We start from the raw sequence: 18528 nt of genomic DNA, 5'->3' as shown, positions 1-18528 counted from the left end.
AAATGTGTGTGATTTCCTCAGCCAAACGACATAGATTTTCCATACTTTAAATGAGTCTGGACCAATTTAGCCTTCAGATAATTACATAAAAGTCCTCTGGGATTTCAGCGTAAGCTGCAGAGCTGTATCTAAGGATGGACATTGGAACTGTCACGTGGCTCTCACTTAAATTACCTGAAAAAATTGTGGAATAGGGCACAAAAGTAGCAGCAGAATAGGACCCTTAGAATTTACACAGATTATGCTATTCTATTTGATGTGCAATCTGCTGCTCTGACTCTTAGTAGAATCCCTTGCTGCCATTGCCAACAAAATCTTTTGAAAGAAAAGAAAGAAAACACGGGGAAAATTAAATGTCAAAATTTCTATTTATCATGTTTCCTAGCCACATGTTACTGACAGCGTTACCAACAAAGATCCTTTTAAAACCTAGCGTGTTACACAGGGTTGTGCAAATTAATAACAACATCCGAAATGACCAAATGGAGGACTCCTGATCTCAGCAAAGAATACAAGAATAAATGGCTAATGAAGAAGCACTGTATTTTTCTGGGCTCAAATTAAAATAAAATAAAATTAATTATATATATATATATATATAAATTTTGTCGTCAAAAACAAAACTCTAACCCATTTTAATCTGATTTCTAAAGTTATCTTTTTTTCAATTTAGCCATTAATCTCATCTACCAGCAAAAGATTCACACTTCCCTTAATAGTATAATAAACAGAGGGAACAAAAAGGATGCTGGAAATAGAGGCCCTTTATTAATATAGTGCCAGATTCTGCATGGCCCTGAAACAGCTGCACAGTGGTTTTGGAGGATGTATGCAGTGTATGGGTGGGCTTGACTTAAGTCAGTGAAAAGGCATCAGTTCAGCCTTCTGATCAGTATAGTAATGCAACCACAGCCAGTTACCTGAGGGGAAGAATGTGGCAGAATAACCCAGCCTACGGTGAGTCTGCTCACTTAAATGAAATAAGAACTGGTCTGTGATAGAAAACCTTACCTATCAGGTATTGGGTCTGGGAGGGCAGCATTATGATTCAAGCAGTTTTGATGATGGGAGTCCACATGAACTACAAAGGGAGAATAATAGAATATTTTGCACCTTGGTATCTGCCGGTACCTTAAGAACTTTCCTGAATGATTTAATGAGCAAGGGAATATGTTTATGTGTGGAATTAGTTAGAGATGGAATCCTGCACCCAGATTTGGATGCGGTACTCTGGTCTGGGTAGGTTGATTCATGGAAATAATTTCTCACAGACTGCAAGTATGACTGGAGATTTTCTGAAGTCCAAGGAGAGCACGAGTGAGAGAGAGAGAGTGTGTGTGTGTGTGTGTGAGTGAGAGAGAGAGAGAGGTAATTAAATGAGCTGCTGATTTCATCATTGGGTAGGCAATCTTTGACATTCTCTATGGGACGCAAAAGTGGGAAATTTGTCTTTAGATCCATGCATGGATTCGGAAGGATACTGAGAGGCATCACATGCACAACCAGTGTTTATGCACAAACATTTGTTAAGGATATTAAGGATTAAATCATGTGGAAGAAGACAAAAGGAGATGGGGTGTCTCTGTTTCTCAGATGGGGCCTTAACCGCTACTTAGTGACTGGATCCTGAAATCAGGCTTGCTACGTTAACTGGATTAAGAATAATTTTTTGCCAGGAACTGGACTTTGGCTTCACCACCTGAAGAGACTATGCAGGGTGAAAGTCAGCTAAGATATTAAGTTACTATTAAGTAATATGTCATCAGTGTTAAAAATCATGTAGCCAGGCCATTTCTGCTTATCACATTCTCTTTGTCCTTTGCTGTGGTATGTCAAAAACAATCATTGTTGATTAATATGTAGGAACTTGTCCGTTGGTACAGTAGAACTTTCAGAGTTGCAGAGCACAGTGTATTTATTTCAGTTGAATGAGAGACTGGCTTGTTCTTCTAATTTTCTTGTAAATCATTGAACGTTAGTGTTTTAGGAGGACACCAAGTAGCCTACAAATGTAATTCACTGTGTTAGTTTATGGGAAAATAATGCTATGTATGAAGCAAGTGCACTACTGTTAGCCTTATGTTAATCTTGATTTGTGGGATCCCGAGTTCTGCCCTCAAATGACAATACATGGCTTTTAATATTTCTCGGAATCCAAAATGTCCATTTAAGGGCAGAATATGGCCGTACAATATTATTGAAAATGTTTTTTTGTTGTTCTCCAACTTCCTGTTAGTGGTTACTAAATGCAAGCTGCTAGGTTTGATAAAAATCAGCTGAGCGGATTGGTTGGTTGAAGCTGTTGCATAGTGACATGGAATAGCTAAACCTTTTTTGTGTTTTTGGAGTACCTGGGTTCCTACATTTAAAAGTTCATTGATTGTGCGAAGGCAAAGCAAACTTAAAAGCAAATAATTTCCTCTAATTAGAGAGGAAAATGTCAAAGCTGGAATATTCTCCATGGATTTTCCATTATCATTAAAACTCCTCATCATTAAATTATACCCCCATTAACTTACTCCCTTCTGTTATGGTTAGTCCTTCTTCTGTGATTGGTTTCCCACAGCCTTTTATAGTACAGGCCTTCACATAGAATTTATACTTGGTGCTGGAGCTCAGATTTGAAAACCTCCAGCTGAAAGTTGAAGGGTTTGTAATATTGACGTCATTCAGTGCTCCAATCTCATCTGTCTCATTTACTGAAAGAGAAACAATAGAGTTCAGTCAGGCATGGCAGCTAAATGTTACCAAAATGCGAATGTGACAAGAAAGCTGATGGAAAAGATGCAGTTTACAGTAAGTAGGAAGGAGGGCACTTTAAATAAATGTATATCTTACTACCCTGATACATTTGTGAGTCTTCAAATGGGATTTACCATGTCTAAACCAATCAACTACATGATTGGGTATTATGATAGTTGAAAAGGCTCTATGATTCTAGAGGTTTAGTTATTAAAAAAAAAAAAAAAGGCCTGACTTTTAGAGCTATGCAAAATGTTTGTCTAGAACCCTGAATGCACATTAATTGAGACTGTTCTTGGATTTTCATTTTACTCCCAAACATCTACCTAGGTCCTTAAACTTTGGTAGGCCTGCAGCCATGATGCAAGTTTATGGGGTGCTTGCAGGAAATATAGTAGCTGGCTGCTATATAAGGAATGGCCTCTTGAACACCGATAGTTGGCCCTCTCCAAAAATGGAGAGCATCCAACCCCTATAAAAGTACTACAAACGTAAGAGTGCAGTTGCCTTAGTAAGGATCAGTGCTGAGCAAAAAGTTCACAGCAAACAATTTCTTCGGCGACGTGGGTTGTATGACCACTCCATCCTCGGAGTACATTGAATTAATATCCACTTACCCCCAGTGTTTGGCTGTACTGGTAACTCATAAACAATAATTCTACGTAAACTTTCCTCCCTGAGCTTGGCTGCTCCAGAACCGTATCTGTTCTAGCTCCTTCCAGCCCCAAAGAAACATTTCTATTTCCTTGATATCCTGCTGACACATCATTGGACCCACTTGCTCACATGACTCAGCGTAATTACCCTGACTCTAAATGTAGGATTTTTTTTACAAACAGGAGGAGAGCATTTGCTGAATTGAAATAATTAAAAAATCTGAATAAATATTCACCAAAAAAAAAGAAAGGTTTGCATTATTTGCCCAGCTGTACCAACTATGTGTGTTTAAAGATTCTAAGCCTATGCACATGACTCATGCACTATCATCACAAATTATTTCTTCTTTGAAAAGTCAGGTGCATTTCTAAAAACAGCTATACATTTTCTCTGCACTATTTAACTATTGGGTTAACTGTCTGTGAATTTGAAAACATTTATTACATGATTTGATTAGACTGAGAGTCTTTGAATGTATCATGATTGCACTTTGAGCTTATCTAGACGGAAAAAGAATATGCTGAAATCCTTTTCCCCTGGAAAATGGAATTGGCCTGCCCCCAGCAGGCTAAACTCACATCTGTAATTTTGGAACATTTTTTCTGTGCTGAACAAATTGTTACTTAAAATTTAAAATGATTAGTTTCAAGTTACTGTCTATTTTAAATAACTTTATATTAAAATAATGTTTGATTTAAATATGATCTATTTGCTAAAAGTCTACATCAAAGTAAAACATGTACTTACTTATCTGATATTGCAAAATGTAGCCAGTAAGGAAGCCATTTGGTTTTCTGGGAAGACCCCATGACAAAGTGACAGAATCCTTATCAAAGTTTAGTATTCTTAGAAAATGTGGCTGTTCAGGGACTGGAAAACATAGGCATTAGCTTAGTTTCACTGAATGTAGATCATATTTTAGCAGCTCAGTCTACATACATTCCTGTTAGTATGGCATATAACGTCATCCAATATGTACAGTTCTCCATTCTCAGTCAACATATGTTAGATGCTTAGGATCTGATTCAGCAAGATGCTTGTTAAACACCTTTTGAGAGTCCTCAGCCTTGTTAACTCCCATTTACTGAATAGACTTGGACCCTTCTATTGGATAATGGTATTAAACCCTTTTTTTATTCCAGCATAATAATTTAGAGTCACACAGAGTTCTTAGTAGAATTAATTGGTCTGGTTTCAAGGAAGATGTTTGTTTAATTTCTTCCATCCCCATATTTTAAATTTTTCTTACCTCCTTCTGGAGTTTGGAATATGGTTGGAGAGCTTTCAGGTCCAGCTCCTTTTGCATTGAAAGCCAAGACGGTTAAATGAAATTCACTAAATGGCTCTAGACCAGGAATCATGCCATAGTTTCTGTCTCCTGTAAATGTTAGGAAGTGTTTGTCTGGGCGATGTTGTTTTCCGTCCAGCAAACTCCTTGTTTTCCACCAAATGACCTGTATTGAGAAGGGCAATTCTGTAACAGATTAAGTTCTATGGGGATGAACACTGCATTGATTTCCCCCAACCTCACAGCAATTACTTTAAACTTAGGATTCACCTAACACGGCATGAAAAAGACATCGGATTATTTAAAGAATAAATTATGACAACCTTATATCCTTTTAAGTGTCCACGAACACGGTCTCTTGGAATGCCGGACCAGATCGCTTTAACTAGTGTACTATTCATCACTTCCACCGTTACACTTGAAGGAGCAGCATCTGGAACTGTAAATACGTAGGTGTTACATACTAAGGATACTCCCTAGGATTTATTTTCAAAGAGTAGCTCTACACTTGTGGTGACATATAGATAGAGTACAGACACTGCATGCCCAGCAGCACAGATGGGGAGTACGGTAGAGAGCCCTACGTGCCTGAAATCTGGGGGGCGTGCCCTATACGGGTCTCTACATGCCAAAGCAGTGCCTCTGATGTCTACACTGCTATTTTTAGCAGTGTCGTGTCCCACGGCCTCCCTGTTGTCAGAGCCTTTCCCCACCACAGAGAAAGGCTCCAGCTGCAGGGAGTGCTGAAATCTTTCCCTGCCACAGTGAAAGTCTCTGGCAGAGGGAAAAGTCTTTGGCAGCTCTCCGGCGTCTTTCCACACTGCCTCCCCCATGTTGGTGTCTTTTATTGTCACTTGTAGGCAGTGTGGATGTAGCCTTCCTTTCACTGTGCTGTGTAGTTACACATATCCTACACGCCACACCAAAGGTAGGCAAGTGTAGACAAGATCATAGTGTCCCCCAGCTACCCAGCCTGGTTCAAGTTATAGAGACTCATGCTTTGAAGTCTGGAGATTTCCCCAGTTCAGTTCCAAATGGGGGCCCATCACCTCTGTATCAGTGAGGATAAAAAAAAAATTGTGATTAAGATTGTTTTTTTTAATGAGGAGTTAGAGTTCTTTCTTTAAGCAATTTCTTTTACAATTAAATCAACTGGTTAAAGAGCAGGGTTTTAATCACCACAGAACATCAAGAAATCTACTCCAGCATCTGAAATAACTAGACCCAGAGTCAATGCCACATCAGTGGATACAGGATCAGAAAGCACATTGCAAGTTAAACTGAACACACACAGAGAAATCTCCCTTTTTACTTACTTTCACTATCTACCAGGTGATATGTTGTTCGGTGTTAATATTGTGACAGTGAAAAACCACATGTCCCAACCCCGCACTCACTACCAGGGAGTAAGGGATGATTATTTTTTACTGCCATAAACAGTCTCATTGAGACTCCCAGTAGTAAGTGTTTACAGGGTCAGGCTTTAAATTAACAAACTATCAGAAAAATGAAATATGACAAAAATCACTTGCCATGTAAAAGAGCTCCTTTCCGAACATTAATAACTCATCTACTTAGAACAGGTCATTCAGCGGAATCCGTAAACAAAACCTAATTGAGGGTTAGTTTCTTTGTATAATGTTCATAAGAGTTTCCTTTTTGAGCCTTTTTTTTTATGTTTTGATGATGATAATGATGGCTTTTATAGCACCTATTTGGGGCACAGGCTAAATTCATGTCAAGAGAGAGTCAGAGTAGAGAGGCTGGAGGAACAGCCCTGGAGTAACATCTATAAAATAATTCAGTTCAGCAGTGGCTAGTGCACAGCATGATGGATTAAAGAAGGATTTTGGTTGTTTGTCCATTTAAATAAGTAATAAAGTAAACAGTTGTCTCAGTTGGCTAATCTCTTGCAGGCTTTTTTGTAGGCCATTCAAGCTGTCCATCCATTCTGCTGTTAAGAAAACAACTTGAAGGTTTCAGACATGGGATGAAAACTGCCTGACTTTACATAATAAGATTAAGCTGCAAAATCTGAAACATGTACATTTGTAGACACTTCTGACCCTTGCTTGCCAGCAGTCCTCAGCCCCTGCTGCTAATGACTAATGCATTGGGCATTTGTCATTTGTATCAGGGAATCTTGGCTCCCTGTGCTAGCTGGCTACACTGGTGTTTACTCCCTCATTGATTTAAATCCCTAAATCCTAAAAAGATTTTTTGCTGCTCTTGCTTAACTGGGTTGCCTGCTGAAGGAAATCTTGGCTTTTCATCATTGCAGCTGGGGAATATAAATCCTCCCAATGTCTTTTATACATTGATTCTATAAACAACGGAGGGAGAAAAAATATGATATAGTGTCAGGGGGGATTTGAAGGACTATTGTCCAATAGTCTAGATATTGTAGCAGGGACTTCCACAATCTTACAGTAGCCAGAAGCATGTTTGTATTAACTCCACCAGCTTTGACCCAGCACTAGTGCTGTCATTTTTGCATTAGTGTTCACTGGAGGAACATGATTACTAAAGAGCACTGTGGTGTGAGGGATTGGCAGGTACAGGTAGATTGTTGGTATCACAGGCTGATGCTGATATTACAAAAAAAGTATCAAATATGCTTATCTGGGAAACTGGGGCAAACATCATAACAGTCCCTTAGGGGCTTCAAATCTATGAACAGATGTTTGTGGCACAAATGCTGATTGCTTGTATCAAGACAGTCATTTAAGAAGAAAGACACAGTACAGACATTGGAAAGAACCTTGCTGTCAATGATGGACCTCACTTTGAGAGCTGGCCTCCAATTATGACAGGAACAAAACCGGATCCTCAGTTATTTGAAAGATCAAAGTTGCACTTGCAAAATTAAAGACCTGTTTGGAACCCTTTTAAAAAATCAGGGACTCTGTGTCTCGGAATTGTAAGAGTAGTTTCTATAAAAAGCAATAATACTGAGTAGAATATTGGTGTGGCTGCAAACTGTACATATTAGGAGCAGGACAAATCGATCCAGTTTAAAAGGGATGATTGTGAAGGTCATTTCAGGAGAAAGTACTCTGTTTCTTGGATGATGCAGAAAGGATAGGTGTGTTGGTGTCATGGACAAAAATGTACTCAAAATATGGAATGTAAAATATACTGAGGTGTCGACTGCACATGCAGGCTGTGATACTACTTGGAAACACTGCAACTCTAGTGTTGACACATTCCTCAATGTTTGAGGGGGGGGGATCCTTAAAGATAGTGCCACCTGCTTTCCTCAGTGTGGCTGGCCCATTCTGTAAACTGTCAAGGAGCCATAGTCATCCTCTTTCTTGCCGCCTTTGGATACCCTACACCCCAGGAGTGCACTGAAGAGGCATACGTCACTACTTTTTGCAATTTCCCGCATTCTTTTTGGCATGCAAAAGCTGAATGGTCTATTTTAATTCTAAAATGCCCACAAACTGAATATGTGCATCTACCTGTAGAGTATTTTACTCTCTGTAGTTTGAGGTAAATGGGTTAAAGTGCTTAACATTAAACATGTTTTGTTGGATTGGAGCCATGACTAGGTGCCAATTTAGGCAAGCAATTGTACACTCATTTTTGTATATGCAAGCATAACTGACCTTTTTGAAAATGAAGCCCTTGATAGCTAAAATTCATAGTAAGGAAACTGGCACATAATACTTCTGTTTCTTTTAGTATTCCAACATGCTGATCACTAGTGAGTAAAATTTAAGCATTTTTAATTGTGAGCAGGTCTAATAATACTTGTTTTCCATTTATATTGCAATGTAAGGATCATCTACACCATATATTTTTACAAAAATGTTTCAGTTACTTACTGTCCTCTCCTGAATATCCAGTGGTAACATTTGGTTCAGGACCAGATCCAAAATTGTTTACAGCTTGGACTTTGATATCATAAGGCACAAAGGTAGGAGTATTCCTCAATGTCAAGGAATGTTTTTTCACAGTTTCCTCGTTCCAGTCTGTCTCTACTCCCTGCTGTCGCCAGCTGACTTTGTACTCCAGTCCTGGTCCATTTTGCTCCATGGGTTTCAATGGCTACAAAAGAAGTTAAAGGGATACTAATCTGCCTTTGTTGCTATAATCATAAAATGGCAGATTAAACGGAGAATAATTTTGAAGCCATACACTACAATATTTTGCGAGAAAAAATAATCTTCCCCATCATGTTATTTTTAAGATGGCTGTAGGAAAAGTGTTATAATTTTTAGAACAGCATGGGGGAATAACAGCTGGATTTAAAACAGGTTAATTACTAAAGTATATCTTTCTACTTATAGAATGCACTAACAGGTTTTGCTGCAAGTTTTCTTAGTTTTATGCTAATATAAATATATGTAATCTTCATTACAAGTAAAATACAACTTAACTCAAATTTTTGTGTGGCACAGTAAGTAGGGTCATTAAAATTTAGATTAGAACATAAGAACATCCGTACAGATTCAGACCAAAGGTCCATCCAGCCCAGTATCCTGTCTACCAACAGTGGACAATGCCAGGTGCTCCAGAGGGAGTGAACCTAACAGGTAATGATCAAGTGAACTCTCTCCTGCCATCCATCTCCATCCTCTGACAAACAGAGGCTAGGGACACCATTCCTTACCCATCCTGGCTAATAGCCATTAATGGACTTAGAGAACTGGATAAATCCATGGAGATTTAGTCCTAGCCTTCACAAGCTTCTCAGGGCAAGGCAAGGAGTTCCACAAGTTGACTGTGCTCTGTGTGAAGAACTTCCTTTTATTTGTTTTAAACCTGCTGCCCATTAATTTAATTTGGTGGCCCCTAGTTCTTATATTATGGGAACAAGTAAATAACTTTTCCTTTGTGGGTGAATACCCACTTCGTCAGACACAAGTGGATATTCACCCATGAAAGCTTATGCTCCAATACATCTGTTAGTCTTAAAGGTGCCACAGGACTCTCTGTTTCTTTTTACAGATCCAGACTAACACGGCTACCCTTCTGATACCTAACTTTTCCTTATTCACTTTCTCCACACCACTCCTGATTTTATATACCTCTATCATATCCCCCCTTAGTCTCCTCTTTTCCAAGTTGAAAAGTCCTAGCCTCTTTAATCTTAACCCCTAATCATTTTAGTTGCCCTTCTCTGAACCTTTTCTAATGCCAGTATATCTTTTTTGAGATGAGGAGACCACATCTGTACGCACTATTCAAGATGTGAGCATACCATGGATTTATATAAGGGCAATAAGTTATTCTCCATCTTATTCTCTATCCCCTTTTTAATGATTCCTAACATCCAGTTTGCTTTTTTGACTGCCACTGCACACTGCATGGACATTTTCAGAGACCTATCCACGATGACTCCAAAATCTTTTTCCTGATTAGTTGTAGCTAAATTAGCCCCCATAGTATTGTATGTATAGTTGGGGTTATTTTTCCCAACGTGCATTACTTTACATTTATCCACATTAAATTTCATTTGCCATTTTGTTGCCCAATCACTTAGTTTTGTGAGATCTTTTTGAAGTTCTTCACAGTCTGCTTTGGTCTTAACTATCTTGAGCAGTTTAGTATCCTCTGCAATCTTTGCCACCTCACTTTTTACCCCTTTCTCCAGATCATTTATGAATAAGTTGAGATTATCCTATAAGATTTTAAATATGCACTAACCACTCCTCCCTCTCTCCCCCACCCAACACACTCTCCACTCAACTAGATCTGGACACTTAACGGGTACTAGCTGTGCTTCAATTTTTTATTTTTTTTTACTGCTTTGTTGAGGAACCTCTTTGTGATATAAGGAAAGAATGAATCCATAAAATGATGTCAGCTGGGGCTGGTTGGAAAATGGTATGGCTTTTCTGTAGACATTTTAGAAAGAAATGGTTGGTTTTGCATAAAAACTTTTCAATTTTTAAAGCATTTTTTTCAGTTGTTGATTTTTTTTATTTTAGAAATCAGAAAATTTAGGAAGAGATGAAAAGTTTAACAGAACATTTTCATTTACAAAAAACAAGCCATTTTTCATCAAAAAGCTGAGGTGTTCGCCCTTATTGATAGGCTAGTTCAGTCGCCAGGCCTTATACAGTCTAATCTAGCAGCCTTTGAAGTCAATGGAAAGGCTGCCATTTACTTCAGTTGTTGTGGGGGAGTGTAGGTTCACTGGCATTTCCAAAAAACTTTTAAAAACAATGTTTGTGGTGGAACCACAGATTGAACAAAACAGGTTGAACAAAAAATATTTCATTAAATTCAAATATTTCAGTTTTGACCATTTTAAAATGTTTTTGAAAGGAACATTCATTTTTACCTAAAAAATTGAAATGTTTTCTTTAGAAAAACTCAATCAAAACAGTTACATTTTTTTCAGAATTTTGTAGGTTATCTTTACGACCAAAACAATTTGGCAAAATTAACAGAAATTCATTAAATGTTTCAGTGTCGCCAAATTTGTATTTTTTGACACAAAGTTTTGTGCAAAAAATTTTGCTCAGATCTAGACTTGAACAATGGGTTTTTATAAGTCAAACTACTTTTAGAATTTAATGTGTATAAGCCACAAAAATGTTAATAATTCAGTCAACATTTTTTTCCATATACAAGACGCATTAAAATAAATACTATAGCTCCAATCCAACAAACCACATGAACTCTATATTTAAAGTATTTGCTGGATCACATTTTAAATTGACTTAATTTGAATTAATATTTAACTGCATTAATAATATAATTAATTGAATTGTCATTTATTAACAATTTTGCATAATATTTAGGAGCACATGACTGTTTAAAATGATCATCATTATTTACATTTTGACTTCTTCATTGCATTGCCAAAGCAGTACACAGGGATTTAATTTTGTAAATCCCCTTGACTAAAACCTGAACGGTACTTTGAAAATTGATCATTTACTAACGCACGAAAAAGAAAATAAGAAAATAAAATTTACTGCTGGAAAATAAATTCCAGTTTAGGGTTAAATTTCAGCCCCACTCGACTATTATTTTGATCTTGCTTTAATGCTGTAAAGCCTTGGCTGAAAATCCTATTGCTAATGCTCATCTGATCTGTTAATCCAAACTAGGCAGATTAACATCATTTTGCAGAATCAGTGTGTGTATACATCCAGTCCTTGTCTGCTGGAAATAAAGCATTCAGTATGTATCAGGCATAGAAGATCTGCTGCAAAGCCTACAAGAAGCATACTAAATAAAAATATTTGTATCCAAAAATAGTCTAAATGAACCCAGAATCCCTGTCTGTTCTTATTTATCTAAACCTATCCAATCCCACTCCATTCTCACCTTTAATTGTAGTGCTACAACTGAATTGTAGATTGTAAGATTTTTGGGCAGAGATTATGTCTAGCTAGCAGTACAAATAATTAACAACAACATATGCTGTCTGTGCCTCTATGCAACTGCTTATAAACACAGAATTGTTCTCACTGACTATGGAATATTTTGTAGAATGAAGTTTCACAATAAAGTAATAGTCAATAGACTGAGGCTAGGTCTACACTACCCGCCTGAATCGGCGGGTAGAAATCGACCTCTTGGGGATCGACGCTATTACTCCACCAGCGGAGGTGGGAGTAAGCGCCGCCGACGGGAAGCCGCAGAAGTCGATTTTGCCGCCGTCCTCACAGCGGGGTAAGTCGGCTGCGATACGTCGAATTCAGCTACGCTATTCACGTAGCTGAATTTGCGTATCTTAAATCGACTCCCCCCTGTAGTGTAGATGTACCCTTAGAGGGTCACATTCACTTCTGGACTACACCCAACTAGGCTGACCAGACAGCAAATGTGAAAAAGCAGGACCGAGGTGAGGGGTAATAGGAGCCTATATAAGAAAAAGACCCACAAATCGGACTGTCCCTATAAAAATCAAGAGGTCTGGTCACTCGACACCCAACCTAAAATGAAAATTCAGGTTGTGGAAATTTGGATGGTTCATTTCTGCTAGAACCAGGGTGGAAAATAATCTTTACAAATCTAATGCAAAATGTGTTTTATTCCACTTACACAAAATACATTCCTTCTACAATTATTAAAACTTCTTTGGAATTAAAGAGAAAATATATCCCTCTGAACAGATGGCACATAAATTACAGACAAACAGTCTGGAAATCTGACGGCTGTAATTCTGTCCTCAATACTTCTACAGATTCCTTTGACACTTGCACTAATGACCTTCTCCAGCTCTTGCTATATGTGCTATATATGGGATTTCTTCTCCCCACTACACACTTGTGTATTACAGGTCTTCTTACATTTTTCCATAGCATTTGTCACATAGATGTCAAAAATATATTTTTGAACGGTAAAGGAAGGAAAGAAATCCTTGACCCATTGAAGTGAATAGGAGCTTTGCCTTTGACTTCAGTGGTCCTCGGATTTCATCCATGGAGTTACTAATGACGACTAGAAGACAGATAGCAGGAAGAAACCCATGAAACCCATATTGAAAATGTGGGTACTCTCTTAACATGATCTGATAACTTCAGTAATGCTTCAAGATCTTCAGCTTGAAAGGAGAAATCATTTCACATATAGTATCACTGATAGGAACTTTTAAATTACCTCCCATTTCATAACCATTTCATTTGGTTCAGAAGCTTCGACTCGGATGTTTTCTGGGTTCTTGTCTGGAGCTATAACAGTAGAATGAATAAAATTAGTTTACACCATCTGTCCTTTATTAATCCTGTCTTTTCCCCCCTTCCGCCCTATGCCCTACATCTTCACAAAACAACCAGGTAGATGTGAAAAGTGCCAGGCTAATTTCCTTACTTGAAATGATTTGGCTTTGTTGCAACTAACCAACATGTAAATAAAGAACCCATGATTAAACATAATGACTTGACACAGAGGGTTAGTGAACAAATGTGTAGTTTATATGGTTTGATCTTGAGCAGCCTTCTTGGTTAGTTTTAGTCGATATCTCTAAACTGACTTGGATTTCAGAGTACAAGTGTAGGGGGATTATTCTGAAGAGACATTCCCCCTGTTGGGAATGGAAAAACAGAAGGTGTATCATTAATGTGTGTCACAGAGCTGAAAAGCTGTGGAAGAAGCTGAGATGCTATACGTAAAAAAAACCAAAAACAAAACCTAAAGCAAAAATAAAGCTGGGGCAATGCAAATTACTATGCAATGCTGAACAGCTGGTCTCTGCAAGTACTTTCAGGAACCAGTCATTTTGTGTTACAATGAGAAATGTGTTGTGAATGGAGATTTGTGACAAGTTCAGAGCTGCTGGGAGGCTCACCATAAATCTTGCTAAAGATCCTATCTAGCAACTGCTTTCATATAAAAGGGCTATATTGTAGCTTTAAGGAACAGAACCAGCTGAAGCCCCTGGACCATCGTGCCTGACTTAGTATGATGTCCTTCAGAGTTTCAGAGGGTGCAGGAAATCACTGCTGCTGTGCCACCCTTGGCAAATGTGTGGCATATGCTCCCCTTCGCAGGGTACCAGCTCTTCTGGCTGGTGTGGGTCACAGCTCTGGCCTCTCTCTTTCAGAGACTACTGAATATAACTACATCTTCATAGAGACCCATTTGGCTTCAGTGGGACGAATCATAGAATAAGGTGTTCAGGTTTGCAAAAGTATAAAAATCTGGTCCCAGATCACTTAAACTGGGCTGAAAGCAACCTTGTCTGATTTCAAACCCTAATGGAACAAATTGGATTGAACATTATGCTAGAAAATATATAGCTAGGAAATGAGATGACAGTATGTACCAGTGGGAGGTGTTTCATAGCGTGCTGATGATGTGCTAGCCTTGCTTCTTCCAACACCATTAACGGATATAACACGGAACTGGTAATTTATATAAGGAGTCAATGATAAAACAACGGTTGTGTTGTTCCCTGGGATTCTTGTGAGTTCCTGCCACTTCCCAGGCTCCAAACGATTCGCTTCAAATTCTACAATGGACTCTGGAATGGGAAAAATAAAAATGAGAGAGATAATACCAAAAGCATAACTCTGAATTAAAGCTCATATAAATTCAATGGCAAGCACAGAAGAAAATAAATTTATAACAAAGGTGCTTCAAAAATAAAAACAATTAAACAAACATATGTTTATTCTAGTGGTAACGACATAATAAATGACAAAATAATTGCAAGACTATGGTACTAGAATCCTTCATACCATAAATGGGACTGTTGTGACTGCCTCCTGCTTTCCAGGATAATCTAACACTTCTGTTCTGTTTTTCTGAGAGAAGTAGCTCTTCTGGTGGGTCAGGAACATCTAAGAAATAAAGAGAAAATAGCAGAAAGAAGGTGAGTTGTATGTATTTAGGGTAAGATGTCAACATGCTGTGCATTGGCCTAACCGCTTCAACTGAAGGCTTTGGTAAAACTCCCATTGACTTCAATGGCGACTTGGTTAGGCCAGTAACAATCACTTTTAAAAATCCCACCCTTATTATATAAACCCAAAGTGGATCCTCTGATTTTATGAATTGCTATATTCATTTTCAGGGAAATCTCATGTACTCTTATTATAATAACTAGTGCAATAGATTTATTTTTTCTTAATCAACACAGTCTATAGAACAATGAATATATCTCAGTGCTGTTTTGAACAGAAAGCTGTATTTGCTTCACTTATTTATTGTGGGCCAAACCGCAATGATGGGGGAAGAAGAGTGAACTTCACCAGATATTAAACCTACACCCTTAAAGGTTAGTGGGAGGAGAAAATTAATTATCCCTGATGGATTCCCAGTTTAACCCTATGCTATGTGAGTGGAGAAGAAAGTTCATCACCCAGCTTCTCAGTTCATGATCCGTCCAGAAGCTAGGACAAAAGCCAGTTGGTGTGCTTAGATGCCATCATGGTGAGTATGAAATAACAACCTGGCTAGATCTCTCATCTAGATGCCACAAAAGTGACTTAATCCCTCAGCAGGGCCATTCCAACCCCACCTACTGCTTCATCATATGCACTGTCTGTGTCAGAGCTGATTTTCAGAGCTACATATCAAGGTCTGTCTATATAGGAGTTTAGAATCTGACTTGTAAAGCTTTAATACAGCATCTACAGAAATGGATTAACCAGCAGGAGAGCAGGAAAACAGCATGGGAGGACAGACATTTTTGCAGAATGACCTTGTGTTTCTCAACAAGTTTATAAGAGGCAATAGAGACGATCTATGGTTTGGGATAACATATGTTTGTGAAAATGCATATCCTACAGTTAATGCTTTTAATACAGGCACATTCAGACCGACAGATGTTTATCTTCATCAGTTATTGAGACTTGTTTTGTCAATTTTACCATCCGTTTTACGAAATGTATATGGTCTGAGGAAAAAAAAATTCTCATAGCAATAGTATTGTGGTGTAGTATGTTTGTTGAAATAACATCTAAATACAAACAAGAAAACCCACGAAAGAAATAAAAAAAAAAATGTTAAAAATAAAACTATGTTCATTATGAACCTGTTCTTCAAACCTCAAAGTGGAAATGGTTCCATCTCTTGGAATCACTTTAATGTATGGCTGTGTGACATAGTAATTAAACAGATTAAGGAGCTGGGCTTTGAGGCCTTAAGCAAGTCTTCATCCTCCTTTTGCCTCAATCAAGTCACCTTTATAATTGGCTAAAACTAGGACTGACACTTCATTTTTGTAAACTAAATTAAAGGCGAAGGCACAGGATTTTTAAAAAGTGAGCTTGTGCCTTCTTACCATGCATATGATGTGTAAAGAATGCTAGAAACATTCTTCCCCTCACCCTACCTCCTCTCTCCTCCCCAATTGTATTACACCTTTGAAATATCAGAAATACCCAGTATGGTCTCCCTAAGTTTTGCTAGTGGCCCTCTTGGGGTCTCAGAGCATGTCTGTTGTTAGTTCTTGGATCTTATTTGGAGAGACAACTTCTCTATTTAAAAAAAAAGATGTTTTCCAATGTGTTCATTAGTCACTGATGGGTGTTAACAAAACCAAACAGCTTTAAACAGTCCAACTAAAAATTCCTTCCTGCTCAAATTGTGGTGTCTTGTTTTTAGTGAAGTTAGTTCTCTAGTCACCATTGAATTTTCAAGGACAGAAAAAGCTTGAATTGTTAGTTTGAAAAACACAGATTTTTTTTAAAACCCCATCTGGCTATTTTTTATACATCATAATAAAAACAAAAAAGGATCAAGACCATTTTTCCCCTAAGCAGGTCAACTTTTAAAATGGAATATAGCCCTTCGTGGAATTTTCATAAGTAGTATAACAAATAGTCAACAAACATGTTGAATTACACAGTAGTATAAAAATACAGTACTGTAAATAAAAGGCATGTCATGTTGTTAATTTACTTTTTATTGAAAACCAGCATTTATCATTAAAGCATGAAGTAAGTATAAAACCCTGCAGGTGAGTGATTTAAGTCCGGCTGCAGCCTCTGCCAAGAAAATTAATGAATTAAATTAAAACAAAAACAAAAGCTTGCCCTTAAAATAACATTCCCTTGGATAGGTACTTAGGCTCCAATTCTGCAATGGATTGCATGTCAGTGCACCAGGTCGCCACACCCATGACTTCAATAGGGCTTCACATGGGCAGAGTAGCTGGCAGTCTATACCAGTGTCAGGAGAAAAGGAGGATGGTCCAGTGATTATGGTGCCAGCGTGGGACTTGGGAGAGCTGGGTTTCAAGTCTCAGTTCTGCCACTAGCTTCCTGTGTGACGTTAGGTAAATCACTTAGTCTCCCTGTGCCTTCGGCCTGGTCTATACTAAAATGTTAGGTCAACCTAGCTATATCACTCAGAGATGTGAAAAACTCACATAACCGGCCTAGCTACCACCTCTCAGGGAGGTGGATTACCTACACTGATGTGGGAGAACCTCTCCCATTGGCATAAGTTGTGCTGCTGTAGCATTTCAAGTGTAGACAAGCCCTTAGTTCCTTTTCTGTAAAATGGGGGTGTAACTGCACCCGTTCTGTGTGGTGCTCTGTCCCCTTCCCGTGCTGGCTGTGCCACATATAGAGACTGATGAGCCTGCAGCCATCAGAGGCAAGGATTGAACCTGGGACCTCAGGATCTTAAAGCATGACCCTCAAATGCTTGAACTAAAAGACTCTGTTAGCCAGAGCAAATAAGACAATAGCCCTTAGTAAATGACTAGTACATAGATAATAGTACTTCCCTATCTCACAGGAGATTTTGTGAAGATAACTACATTAAAGATTGTAAGGCACTCAGATACTATGGTAGTGGCGGATATATAGGTACCTTAGGTTCAGGATTTTAGATAACAAAATAAAGCTGCCTCACTATTTTTGCAGAATAAGTATTCCCAATCATAATTGAAGCGGTGCATAGGGTGTATTCAAATAGCAAGGTAGACTTATGCATATATCTAAGTCAAAATAGATAAGTTCTCATGGGTGGCCCCTGTAATATCATATTCTGGAACCAGCACAGTCCAAGTGGCTAGGCTGCATGCCGGAGATCTCTGTGGAAGCTGGGATGGAGGAATCCTCCCGCTGAGGTTGCAAAGTGACAGCATAACTTTTCCACCAATGCAACTAGAGCTTCCAGCCTTCAACAGCTCCTGCAGCTGGTGTGATTGCCTCTTGCACAAGAGAAAATGATGAATGGTGCTCAACAAGGACATTATTATATGTGTTGTTGTATCAGAATATTGTGCTCTGGGGCCCAGTTTTCACAGATGTTGAGAAAGCATAGTCCTAATCGAAATTAATAGATGCTGCAGGTGCTCTGAATCTCTGAAAATCAGGCCACTGATGTTCTATAAATTGTGTGTAGAAAAACTGGTCTGAATCACTACATTGTTTAACTTTTTGGATGTAGTCTGCAAACCAGGGGGAAAAAAATAC

At 38.3% G+C, this 18528-nt stretch overlaps 1 protein-coding gene across 10 annotated transcripts in view; it reads right to left on the bottom strand.

Annotated features, from left to right (window-relative positions):
* CHL1 (cell adhesion molecule L1 like) overlaps window positions 1-18528 on the bottom strand; it is a 194848-nt gene that overhangs the window by 21281 nt on the left and 155039 nt on the right. For all 10 annotated transcript variants that reach the window (XR_004646402.1, XR_004646403.1, XM_034775324.1 and 7 more), the window contains 8 exons: window positions 14836-14937; window positions 14421-14618; window positions 13256-13326; window positions 8518-8740; window positions 5011-5126; window positions 4649-4853; window positions 4147-4269; window positions 2520-2699 (listed from right to left, as the gene is read on the bottom strand). Coding sequence is in view for 8 of the 10 variants with exons in the window: in XM_034775324.1 (XP_034631215.1) it covers window positions 2520-2699; window positions 4147-4269; window positions 4649-4853; window positions 5011-5126; window positions 8518-8740; window positions 13256-13326; window positions 14421-14618; window positions 14836-14937 (1218 nt within the window). In the remaining 2 variants the exon portion in view is untranslated. The remainder of the gene's footprint in view (window positions 1-2519; window positions 2700-4146; window positions 4270-4648; window positions 4854-5010; window positions 5127-8517; window positions 8741-13255; window positions 13327-14420; window positions 14619-14835; window positions 14938-18528) is intronic.

This window comes from Trachemys scripta, chromosome 7, assembly GCF_013100865.1.
Source record: "Trachemys scripta elegans isolate TJP31775 chromosome 7, CAS_Tse_1.0, whole genome shotgun sequence".
In the NCBI taxonomy this organism is placed as follows: Eukaryota; Metazoa; Chordata; order Testudines; family Emydidae; genus Trachemys; species Trachemys scripta.
This window is presented reverse-complemented; position numbering and strand designations above follow the sequence as displayed.